General features: G+C 37.9%; 1 protein-coding gene across 11 annotated transcripts; it reads left to right on the top strand.

Moving 5' to 3' along the window:
- Nucleotides 1-4,457: 4,457 nt before the first annotated feature.
- LOC149254237 (uncharacterized) lies at nucleotides 4,458-12,192 on the top strand. 11 transcript variants are annotated; one of them, XM_089460096.1, is made up of 5 exons: nucleotides 4,488-4,793; nucleotides 4,936-4,984; nucleotides 5,061-5,124; nucleotides 5,217-11,605; nucleotides 11,682-11,856. In XM_089460096.1, exons 1-4 carry the CDS (start codon nucleotides 4,706-4,708, stop codon nucleotides 5,274-5,276), a joined length of 261 nt encoding a protein of 86 aa, XP_089316222.1. In that variant the 5' UTR covers nucleotides 4,488-4,705; the 3' UTR covers nucleotides 5,277-11,605; nucleotides 11,682-11,856. The 11 variants fall into 11 exon arrangements, 10 of the variants coding, with proteins under 10 accessions (XP_089316225.1, XP_089316227.1, XP_089316221.1 ...); XM_089460100.1 differs by having other exon boundaries at nucleotides 4,493-4,736; XM_089460099.1 differs by lacking the exons at nucleotides 5,061-5,124; nucleotides 5,217-11,605 and having other exon boundaries at nucleotides 4,458-4,793; nucleotides 11,682-11,745; nucleotides 11,839-12,192.
- Nucleotides 12,193-12,601: the final 409 nt, after the last annotated feature.

The raw sequence follows: 12,601 nt of genomic DNA, 5'->3' as shown, positions 1-12,601 counted from the left end.
TATCTTGAAATCTTCATTGGAATGACATCTTAGTTGTAACTTATTTGAAATTTTATTATCGTATGTGCACTTTGATATGATGTAATATGATTATCGTTTCATTTCATATGTTGTAACATTAGATATATAACTGAGAAATTAATTATTGAATGAAATAAATAATAACTTTTCATTCTAAATGTTTTTTTTGCAGAACAAGGATCTTCAAGAATATTTGAATGATCCTCATCACATAGATCCAAATCATGTTAAGTTCGATGTTGAGATGGAAAATGATGTTCATGATGACACAAATACAAATGACATCAAGGTCGATGTCGATATAGATGATGATGATGATGATCACGATGATCATGATCATGATGGTGATGATGATGATGAGATGGTTATTAGTAACAACCAATGAAATTCATGATCATATAGACTACATCGTAGATCATTTTTGATATATTGTTATGATGTTGATTTTCATTGTTAATATCATATGTATCATTTTCATGGCCTCTTGTACCATATTAATTAGTTGTATCTTTTTGACATGAATCATTTTGACTCATATCATTTGGACATGATGTATATATTGACTTGTATCATTTTTTCGTACATAATTTATCTTTTTTATTTATATCATTTGTACATGATGTATCATTTTGACTTGTGTCAATTGCTGGACATGTATCATTTTCACATGTTATTGATCTAATAATATATGTGAATTTCACTTGTTTTAATTATATATGATGACTATCTTATTAGTGTTGACTCGTCAATTTTATATATTGAAATTGGTTGATGATTTGGATGCATATTTATTATGTATTATAGTTTTGATTTATTATTCATGATGGATATTGTCAAATTCAGTTAAATTCTAGATATTTGACTCACTTGTTTTAATTATAGATGATGATCATGTTACAATAATTATCTCAATATTTTATATATATTGGATGTTGCATATTCTATTTTGATGGAGATTTAATAAGTATAATGAAGATGCTAATTTGTATGGATGTATGCTTCCCTAAAATTTCTTTATAAATGTTATCCTATAAAATATTTCAAATGCATTCATATGACTTATTGTAAAATCATATAACTTATTTAATATACATGATATATTTAACTAATTAAATTGAAATAAAACATTATTAATTGAATTGCATGCAAAACAATAATCATTTTTGGAAACAAAAAAAGAATCAACAATGCAAGCCAAATTGGAAGCAAACTTGGAAGCCACACTAGAAGAAAAAAGAGAAGCAAAACTAGAAGCAAAACGGAAAGAAAAATAGGAAGAAAATTAGGAAGCAAAACTAGAAGCCAAATTGGAAGCAAATCTTAGTGTTAATCCTGGCGCTAAACCTAGTGTTATTCTTGACGCTATTCCTGATGCTTGGAAGTAACAATGGAAGCCAAATTGGAAGAAAAATTAGAAGCCACACTACAAGAAAAATTGGACGTAAAAATGGAAGCCAAACCAGAAGCCAAATTGGAAGCAAATCCTAGCACTAGAATTGGTGCTATTCCCATCTCTATTATCAGAACTGTTCCCAACGTTATTTATGGTGTTATGCCTAGTGCTAATTCCAACATAATTTTTCGGCGGAATTTTTTGCGCTATTTTTTTGGCTCTATTCTAGGTGTTATTTTCAGTGCTATTTCCAAAATAATTTCCAGTGCTAAATCTGGCACTACGATAAACATTATTGATTGCACCCATTTTTTACGCTAAAAAGGTGTCTAATTCGTGAACTGAAATTCATTAAATTGCAGCGTTATTTGCTTGGTTTGTTATAGTGGTGATAGACTTTGGAGAGCTAGCCTTGGCTTCTCTAGCTTGGCATAAGAGAGAATATCATCCTTTGGAGAAGCAAGGAATGACTTAATGTTCCAATATTGGAGCTAATGTCTCATAATTGTAACTGTGTACTTGGATCTTTCACCTAATAATCAAAAACTTGTTGAGCCAACACAATTTCATACATGTATCGTGAATGTTGTAGGATTATTCTTCAAATGTTTGTGGTATATGTCTTGTTCATATATACTAAGGAAATTGAACTACCTCATTTGCTTTGGTATTTATCTTTTTGAATGTGTGTTGTCGCTTCTTTAATGTTCGTTTTGTCTCTGTGAACTATTTTGCTAGATAACTAACAAATCATTCCTTGCTCTTGTGTGCCTTTGTTAGTATAATATTCTTAGTTTCCTTCTAAAGACTCACTCTTACTTCTGTCTCATGAAAATATCCTTTTACACATTGCAATTAGTGTTTCACGACGTCAACTTGCTAATTTCAAAGGTTATGTGTATACTCTCTTATGTTATTCATTGCAACTGACGAAAAACTTTGAATTATGGTGGTCAGGTCGATACTCCGAATGGGGCTCCTACTCCAAATGGTGTGAGCTATAATTGGTAATTGACATCAGAGAGACCCCTTTGGTTGACAGATTTCCATCATCGTCAACATATACTTTAGAATAAATATTAACTTGGGTAAATTTACAAAAAGTATCATGAAAAAGTCTTGGTTTTTTCTCCTTATAAATGTTGAATGGTGTTGTCATTGATGCCAATGTTCGTTCTTGAACGCTCTTAATATTTGTCTAGATTGCATTGATTAAGGCTTCAATAGTTGAGAAGCCCTGGGAAGTCCTTGATGCCCCGCAATTTATGAATAATTTTGGTAAGAAGACCAGTTTATTTGCACTCAAGACCATCATCATTTTAAGCTCCTCATCATGTCAATTCTAATGGTATGTAAAATGACATGAGACTTTTTACAGTTTAAGATATATGTCAAATTTAAGATTGATGCCCACACCTTGTGGTCAACAGCCCCAACAAATCGATGATGTGGAAACATATTGTGGGCCAGTCTATGGCACACCTCATAAGGTTAACAAAGATGTCGTTGAAGAAGTAAATTTACTTGAAATCAAAAGAAAAATTTATTAATATTTTCAAATTCAAATCAAAAGGAAAATTTAGCGGCTCAACTTTAAATTTTAGCTCCAAATGAAATTTAAAGTTTTCACTTCCCAAAGCATGTTGGTTGCCCTCATGGATGGCTATCTAAAACTATATAATGGTACTTCTATCCTTCACATTGGCAAGAAATTTTTCATCGTTGATTTTGTGCTTAATATGCTCTTAACTGGCGTAGTCATACAAATTTGAAAAGGTCTTTTGATCTTATTCGGCATTTGTTTATGTTTCGTCATTCAAGGGTTTCATGGTGATTCTTTGTAACTATGTGGCCTCTTTGAAGTAAATTTGAAGCAGCAAATAAAGAATGAAAATATGAACAAGTCTGGGTTCATCATGGCTTATGTTTGAAGGACTTCTTAGGCCACACGATCGTGCACTCTTTAAGACATGTATTCTTTTGTTTGTGTATTTTATTATTAAGCAGAAGTCTAGATAAAGCCTCATTCTTGATACACATTTAGAATATGAATCTTTGAATATTCATACAACATGTGACTTCTTTTTATAGCATACTATAACTTTCCACTATACGTTGCTAAATACTTGTAGCAGAAATTACCAAGAACAGTGTGTGCTGATGGACTTAGGTAAAGATTGCATTGAAAAGCTTTGGAAGACTGTGATCTATTGGAGCATGTGTAAGTTTATTTGAATTTGTGGAAGAACATGAAATTGGAGTTGCATGCACAAGTGTGTAAATCTTGAACAATCCATTTGAAGTGTGCTATGTGCAAATACTCTTGTAGTGTACCTTGATTGTTGCGTGAATGAGAATTATAAACCTTGAACAAATACTCCTGTAGCATATGAATCATAAGCCTTGAACAATCTGAAGTATGATGTGAAAATACTCTTATTCTCAATGTGTTGGCAGCCTCTGTCTGAAGTGAGACAGATTTTAATGTGTGGATGACCACCATTTGACCATACATTATATTTACACATATGGAGTAAGGCTTTGGGTTCAAATTCATCTGTGTGCAAGACTTAACGTGATTCTTGACGTAAGCTACAGCAATAAGGTGTGACAACATGCATGAACTGAAGCATATATAAGAGGATCAATTAGGCAAGAACAACTGTGCAAATCAGAGTGTGTGATTTGAGGGCCAACATATACCTGTAGCACTATCGCATATATAAATATATACATCTCAGATCAGATGTGGCACTTAAATATTGTATTTGATATTGACCGTATGATTTGAGTGTTGTTACATTGAATGTGTTTCAAACAAATATGTGATTGGCCCTTGTTGTGGAGCTGGAATATGTTGATTGTCCTGGCATTTGGAAACTGTGTGTATAAATAAATTTTAAACATCAATATTTACAACGTGGATGGTAACTCTAATGTGAACTCTAATATGAACAAATGCAATCTGATAAACAATTCGAAGAAGATTATTTTGATTAGTAATAATTCAAAAGATGATGGGACCAACGCGATTAGCCTTACAATACAATAATAAAGAGGTTGATTAAATATCAGGTTAAAGTGCTATGGATATTTTTGATTGTTTGATTGTGCATTCACTTTGAAGGGTATGAGAGTTGGTGTGGGGGACACTTGTCGCGGCCTCAAACCTCGCTATCCCACGCTTGGGTTTACACAGAAAACCCTCACTCACTTCGGCATTTTTACATTGTGTTTTGTTGGTTTCTGGTTGCTGGGAGAGTTCCGCTCTATGTCTTTGGTGTTGTTGCAATGGTACATGTCCTGCTCTGTATGTTTGAAGGTTCTGTAGACCGTTCTTTAGCTGCTGGTAGTTGGGGTTCTTCCGGGTGTTATGCTGGTTGTTTCGCTGACTGTCTTGAAGGGTTTCACTTGTCTGCAACTCTGATATTTGTTGTGTGCTTCTATTGTTTATTAGTTTGTTTTCCTACTTGACCATTCCTCTGGTTATCTATTTATTCCTCTATATTTTGCTCTTGCAGGTTGCGGCCACAAAAGACCGGTTCGTCGACTTTTCTCGTCACTGACAAGGTAAATTCTCTATCCCTGTTATAGTTCTCTTCGCATTTTTGGGTTTTTGCTGAGGATAGCCACTCCTTGTGAGCAGGGGCTTTTCCTTGTGGCTGCGACCTGGTCTCGGATTTCTCGTTCTGACGCCGTCTGCTCCTCTGGTAAGCTCTCAACCCTCTCCTTATGGTTGCACACTTTCCGTTTCATTTTGTATGCACAGGCTCTAACACCTCTCTGTGGGCGGTGTCTGCAGGTGAAGGGTGACTTCGGACGCCAGTTTTCAGGGCTGTTGCTTCCTTGTAAAACCCGGTAGGGTCGTTCCTTGTCACTGAGATGTATCTCGTTTTATTTTTGTTCAAACTCCAGCGTTCTGGTTGTCTGGTAGTTGTTTTAGACTCTGAGAGCCTCAGCTCCTCACTTGCTGTTAAGTTATCTTGGGTTATGCCCTTCTATGTAATGTATTTTGGTTCCTATAGTCATTAGGTTTGTTTCTAGGTACTCAAACCCTGAGCCGGTTGCCGGTTGTTTTTCTTAATGCGACTTATTCCACCTTTGACTGTGGCTATTCTGGAATTTGTAACTTATTCTTATGCAAATTGTTATTTGAAAAAGAAGGACTTTGTTTAGATAATGGTGTATTACCTAGAAATACAGTGTGGTCGTTTTGAAAGTTGGAATTGTTGTTTCTGTAGTGATCTCTCCTTATCACTTGTTTGCTCTCCATGGGCTCCTTATCACTTGTTTGCTCTCCATGGGCTTACTATTGTTTGTTGTCTGGAACTGAAATCTCGCTCTCTGTTACTTGTATGGCTTCAACTGTTGTTAGTTCCATCTTCGAGACACTCTGTAGTCAATTCACTGGTAGAAAATAATTGTTTTGGAAAAGGAAAGAAAATAATAAAAAGTCTCTGCTCTTTATCGATGCACACAGTAATTAATTAGAGGATAACCAATTAGCTGTAATTGTGATTCATTTCTCTATTTGGGTCAATGCACACAGTAATTAATTTAGAGGAGATGGAAAGCTATAGATAGACACAGGTGTTCTGCAGAAAAGAAATTCTTATTTATTTTTCCTTTTGTTCTCTAGTCGAACCCTTACAAAATATGAAATGTTTTCTTTTGTACTATTTTGAGACAGTTTTGTCTTAACTGCTCGCAGTTGTATTTGCAGTTGTATGTGCAGTTACATAGTTATAGCAACTACTTTTGGTTTTTCTTGCTCTGTTGGAATACATTTTTGTACGTAAGACAACTGAAAATAATAAAAAGAAAACAATAGAGAAAAGGCGACTGTAATAGCCCTTATCTGACTATGACACTCTTAACTGCTACTGAACTAAAAAATTAAAGAAAAAAACATATAAGTCCCTAATTATTGTCTTGACCAGCAAATGAAAATGAAACTAAACCATGAAATGTGAACCTGTTCTTTTTTAACTAAGACCAAACACCTCAGCCATGATACCCTCAGCTGGATGCTCCTGCATCAGGCTCCCGGGGTAAGAAAAATTCATGGCTCCGGTCCATGAGCTCCTCAACCGAATAGCCTGTCCGTTGTATTTGTTTGGAGTCAAGCCACAAATTGTCTTCTATGGGGCGATTCTTCCACTTGACCACATACTAAAGGTATTCCTTCCGCTGAGTTTGCTTGGCCACCTGAGTGTTGTGAATCCTCTCGATCTCAAGGGGCTGAGCTGAAGGCATTTGTCTCATCCAAAAACCATTCTCAATTTGGGTGTCCCATTCTGGCCGTGTGGCACTATCGTCTTCAGGACTGGCAGTAAATGGAAACAAATCTGCCACATTGAAGATGGGTGATATGCCTATCCCTGGTGGTAACTATAATTCATAAGCATTTGCTGAAAATTTACGCAGAATTTTACAAGGGCCAATCTTCTTATATTTCAATTTGTTGTATTCACCCCTACGAAAACATTCTTTGCGCAAATGCGCAAGGACTTTGTCCCCTACATTAAACTGTACTTCCTGCCACTTTAAATCTGCATGCTATTTATATCTCTGACTGTTGTCTTGCAATTTCGACTTTACCTGCTCATGTAAGTCGTTCATTGCCTTGGCGAAATCTTCCCCGTCAGCACTCCTTCTTTCTAATTTTCCCAGATCTCGTAGCTCATGCACTCCGCGAGGATGCATGCCATACAAAATCTGAAAAGGACTGTAACCCGTGCTACAATTTAGTGAATTGTTATAAGCGAATTCCGCCTAAGCAAGCACACAATCCCACATCCGTGAGTTCTCTCCAACCAAACTTCGTAGTAGGTTTCCCAAGCTCCTATTCACCACCTCCATTTGCCCATCAGTTTGTGGGTGATATGCAGAGCTGAAATTCAACTGAGTGTCCAACTTCTTCCACAGGGTGCGCCAAAAGTGCCCTGTAAATTTCACATCCCTGTCCGAGATAATGGACCTCGGTAAGCCATGCAACCTAATGATTTTCATGAAAAACAAGTGTGCTACGTGAGTGGCATCACTAGTTTTTCGACAAGGAATGAAATGCACCATTTTCGAAAACCGGTCTACTACCACCATCACCGAGTCGAAACCTCATTGCATCCTTGGTAGACCCAAGACAAAATCCAAGCTGATTGAGTCCCACGGTCTACTTGGAATAGGCAGTGGCGTGTAGAGTCCTGCATTTTGGCTGTGTCCTTTCGCCAATTGGCACACTTTACACCTAGTCACATATCGTTGCACATCCCATCGCATCTTTGGCTAGTAATAAAAGTGTCCTAACTGTTCTAATGTTTTGTCTATGCTGAAATGCCTAGTTAGACCTCCACTGTGCTTCTCCCGAATGATATTCTCTCTCATCGAACAATTAGGAATGCATAATTGTCCCCCTTTAAACAATAGCTTCTCCTGTAAATTATAGTCCAACCATGGACTATTGTTTCTCAGCAAATGATTCTGACAGGTTTCATAAGCCTCTTTGAAATCTGTGTCGGTATGATACAAGTCTTTCAAATGCTCAAAGCCCAGCACTTGTATCATATTCTCTTGCAAGAACAAAGCTCTTCTGCTCAACTCATCTGCCACTTTGTTGGCCTGCCCGCTAGTGTGTTTCAACACAAAAGTGAAACTCTGTAAATAATCGACCCACTTAGCATGCTTGTGATTCAGATTATGCTATTGCATCACGTATTGCAGTGCAGCATTATCAAAAAATAAAACAAACTCACTCCCACCCAGATAGTGTCTCCAATGCTTCATTGCTTGGACGATAACATAGAATTCTCTGTCATAAGATGAATACTTTTGCTTGCTCTCATTCAACTTCTCACTGAAAAACACAACAGGTTTGTCTTCCTGGCTAAGTACATCTCCAATGGCCATACCGCTTGCATCACAACGGACTTGGAAGAGCTTATTAAAATCAGGCAATCTTAGAATTGGTCTCTCAGTGATTTTTTCCTTCAATAACTAGAAACTCCTCTCTGCTACTTCAGTCCAATGGAAAGGTTGACTTGTCTTCTTAATAGTATCCAACATAGGCGCGCAGATTCCACTAAAATCTCTGATAAATTTACAGTAAAAACTTGTCAACCCATGAAAACTACGAACCTCAAATAGGCTCTTTTGGGATGGCCAATTAATAATAACAACAACTTTTTCTAGGTTCATCTTCAACTTGTTCTCTGCAATCACAAAACCCAGATAAACCAGTTCTCTTTGAAAAAAAGTACATTTTTTTAGATTTATCAGCAACTTATTCTACTGCAATTTCTCCATCACACTTCGAACATGTCGAAAGTGTTCCTCCTTAGTCTTGCTAAAAATTAATATATCATCAAGATACACTATCACAAACTTTCCAATGAACTCTTTCAACATTTCGTTCATCAGTTGCATAAAGGTACTAGGGGCATTACTTAATCCGATTGGCATTACCAACCATTCATACAACCCTTCATTAGTTTTGAATGCTGGTTTCCATTCATCCCCTTCCCTAATCCGGATCTGGTGATAACCACTCTTTAGATCGATCTTCGAGAAGTATGCTGCCCCACTCAGGCAGTCCATCATATCGTCCATCTGTGGCAGTGGAAACCTATACCTGATAGTAATCTTGTTGATGGCCCTCAAATCCATGCACATTCACCATTCTCCTCCTTTCTTGGGAGCGATAACTGTCAGAACTGCACAAGGGCTGAAACTCTCCCTTATCAGCCCTTTATCCAACAATTACTGCACCTGTTTTCTGATCTCCTCGTTATCTTTGGGGCTTATCCAGTTGCTGCCTTGTTTGGTAGACTTGCTCCAGGTATAAAGTCAATGTGATGACTGATACTCCTCTTAGGAGGCAGTTTATCTGGTAGATCATCCACTATGATATCACTAAACTCCTGCAACATCTCCTGAATTTCTTCTGGTAAAACTAAAATTTCAGTGTGTAGTAACACTGCCTTTGGCCTCCTTACTACAGCATAATTCACTTTGTTGTCTTCAATCTGCTTTAAAAATTGTTTTCCACCCATTAATAACACTTTTGTTCCACTTGTTTCTATTGTTTCTTCCTCCTTGATGGGCACAAGTGTGTGCTTAATCCCATCCTTGAAAAACTTGTAACAGTTTGTCTTCCCATCGTGCACTACCTTCCAGTCATACTGCCATGGCCTTCCTAGCAGTATATGACATACATCCATTGGCATAACATCACAAATAACCTTGTCTTTATACTTACCAATATGGAACTCAACTTCACACTGTTCGTCAACCAACAACTGATGGCATTTCTGCAACCATGATACCTTGTAGGGAGTGGGGTGCATCAGCCGCTTCAAACCCAACTTCTCTACCATCTCTGCAGCAACCAGATTATCCGTGCTCCCACTACTGATAATCAACTTGCAGCATTTTCCGTGCGATTTAAAAACTGTCTGGAATAATGCCTTCCTTTAAGTTTGTTCAGTTGTCTCCTTTGCTACTTTCAACAACACTTTATTCAGAACTAAGGCTTCCCCTATTTCCGACACATTTTCTGCTTCCTGCAGTGGTGCCTCTGCTTCCTCTAACTGCGCAACATATGCTCCTCTTTGACCAGCTTGTTTTGCTTCAGGACACTCAAAAGACATGTGCCCCCACTTGTGGCACCTGTAGCACTGATAGGTAGCTCCCCTACCTTGACCATTTCCCCTTCCTCGCTGATATGGCCTTCCTCCTCTAGTGTTGTCTCCTTTTTCTACTATCCCTAAAGTTTTGGAACTACTACCCTCTTCACTATTATTGGTAGTTTGTCCTCTTCCTCTACCAGTTCCCCATCCTCTTCTAGCATTCTGTTTTCTTGTGATCTTCTCCTCTGCCTTCATGGCACTCTGGTATGCTTCTTCTATATTCCTTAGGGAAAGAATGCTTATCTCATCCAATATTTCCAGCCTTAGGCCATTCACATACCTGGCTGTCTTTTCTGGGGTATCCTCCATATACCCAACTCTTAAATTTACCCGATAGAATTATTTAGTATATTCTCTCACTGTCATCCCTTTTTGCTTCAAATTCTGCACTTGCCGATGCAGTGCAATCTGGTAATCTTTGGGCAAAAATCTGCCCTTCATCTTGGCCACCATTCTTGGCCATTTCTTTATTGGCAACTTATTCATCCTTCTTCTTTCCGCTTGGACACTATCCCACCACAAGGCTATGTGTCCTTTCAGCTTGGTTGTAGCAAACTTAAATCTCTAATCTTCGCTGACCTCTTCACATTTGAAATACTTTTCCAACCCGCTAATCCAATCTAACAGAATTTTTGTGGACAAGCTGCCATCGTAATTTGGAATTTCTAGCTTAGGCTTGCTACTAGCCAACAAGACCAACCTCAACAATCTAATTTTAAGTCCTTCCTCATCCGATCCATCTGTCGCAACTATAGCTTCTTCTTCGTTGTCATCTCCTACCTTTGGATCCCTTCTCCTTCCTGCTTCAACCACCTCCAAATGGACAGTAAGGATCCTAATCTCCTCCCGCAATCCTTCCTCTGCTACTCTTCGAGCACCTCTTCCACGACGTTGTCTTCCAACTTCCATTCTTTCCAAGAAATCTCCAAAACCTGCTCTGATACCACAATATGATGGGACCAACCCAATTAGCCTTACAATACAATAATAAAGAGGTTGATTAAATATCAGGTTAAAGTGTTATGGATATTTTTGATTGTTTGATTGCGCATTCAATTTGAAGGGTACGAGAGTTGGTGTGGAGGACACCTGTCCCAACCTCAAACCTCGCTATCCTGCGCTTGGGTTTACACACCAAACCCTCACTCACTTCGGCATTTTGACATTATGTTTTGTTGGTTTCTGGTTGTTGAGAGAGTTCCGCTCTGTGTCTTTGGTGGTTGTTGCAATGGTGCCCGTCCTGCTCTATATGTCTGAAGGTTCTGTAGACCGTTCTTTAGCTACTAGTAGTTAGGGTTCTTCTGGGTGTTATGTTGGTTGTTTCACTGACCATCGTGAAAGGTTTTACTTAGCTGCAACTCTGATATTTGTTGTGTGATTCTATTGTTTATTAGTTTGTTTTCCTACTCGACCATTCCTCTGGTTATCTATTTATTCCTCTATGTTTTCCTCTTGCAGGTTGCAGCCACAAAGGACCGATTCCTTGGCTCTGCTCATCACTAACAAGGTAAATTCTCTGTCCATGTTATAGTTCTTTTCGCATTTTTGGGTTTTTGCTAAGGATAACCGCTCCTTGTGAGCAGGGGCTTTTCCTTGTGGCTGCGACCTGGTCTCAGATTTCTCGTTTCGACACCGTCTGTTCCTCTGGTAAGATCTCAACCCTCTCCTTATGGTTGCACACTTTCCGTTTCCATTTTGTATGCACAGGCTCTATCACCTCTCTGTGGGCAGTGTTTGCAGGTGAAGGGTTACTTCAGACGCTAGGTTTCAGGACTATTGCTTCCTTGTAAAACCCAGTAGGGTCTTTCCTTGTCACTGAGATGTATCTCATTTTATTTTTGTTCAAACCCCAGTGTTCTGGTTGTCTGGTAGTTGTTTAGACCCTGAGAGCCTCGGCTCCTCACTTGTTGTTAACTTATCTTGGGTTATGCCCTTCTGTGTAATGTATTTTGGTTCCTATAGTCGTTAGGTTTGTTTCTGGGTACTCAAACCCTGAGTCGTTGTCGGTTATTTTTCTTAATGCGACTCGTTCCACCTTTGACTGTGGCTATTTTGAAATTTGTAACTTATTATTATGAAAAAATTTATTTGAAAAAGGACTTTGTTTAGATAATGGTGTATTACTTGGAAATATAGTGTGGTCATTTTTAAAGTAGGAACTGTTGTTTCTGTAGTGATCTCTCCTTATCGCTTGTTCGCTCTCCGTGGGCTTACTGTTGTTTGTTGTCTGGAACTGAAATCTCGCTCTTTGTTACTTGTATGGCTTCAACTGTTGTTAGTTCTATCTTCGAGACACTCTGTAGTCAATTCGTTGGTAGAAAATAATTGTTTTGGAAAAGGAAAGAAAAGAATAAAAAGTCTCTGGTATTTATTGATACACACAATAATTAATTAGAGGATAACCAGTTAGCTGTAACTGTGATTCATTTCTCTATTTGGGTCAATGCACACAGTAATTAATTTAGAGGAGATGGAAAGCTATAGATAGACACAGGTGTTCTGC

The sequence above is a fragment of the Pinus tabuliformis genome, chromosome 7 (genome assembly GCF_031772625.1).
Source record: "Pinus tabuliformis cultivar Carrire ecotype Pingquan chromosome 7, CPIR1, whole genome shotgun sequence".
NCBI lineage: Eukaryota > Viridiplantae > Streptophyta > Pinopsida > Pinales > Pinaceae > Pinus > Pinus tabuliformis.
This window is presented reverse-complemented; position numbering and strand designations above follow the sequence as displayed.

Bases quoted from the DNA above. Each gene is read 5' to 3' on its own strand.
- LOC149254237 (XM_089460092.1), top strand. From the start codon at position 4,545: ATGAGAGTTGGTGTGGGGGACACTTGTCGCGGCCTCAAACCTCGCTAT. The intron at 4,709-4,935 runs GTACATGTCCTG...TTGCTCTTGCAG, and splicing joins TCTTTGGTGTTGTTGCAATG to GTTGCGGCCACAAAAGACCG. The intron at 4,985-11,681 runs GTAAATTCTCTA...CCTTGTGAGCAG, and splicing joins CTTTTCTCGTCACTGACAAG to GGGCTTTTCCTTGTGGCTGC.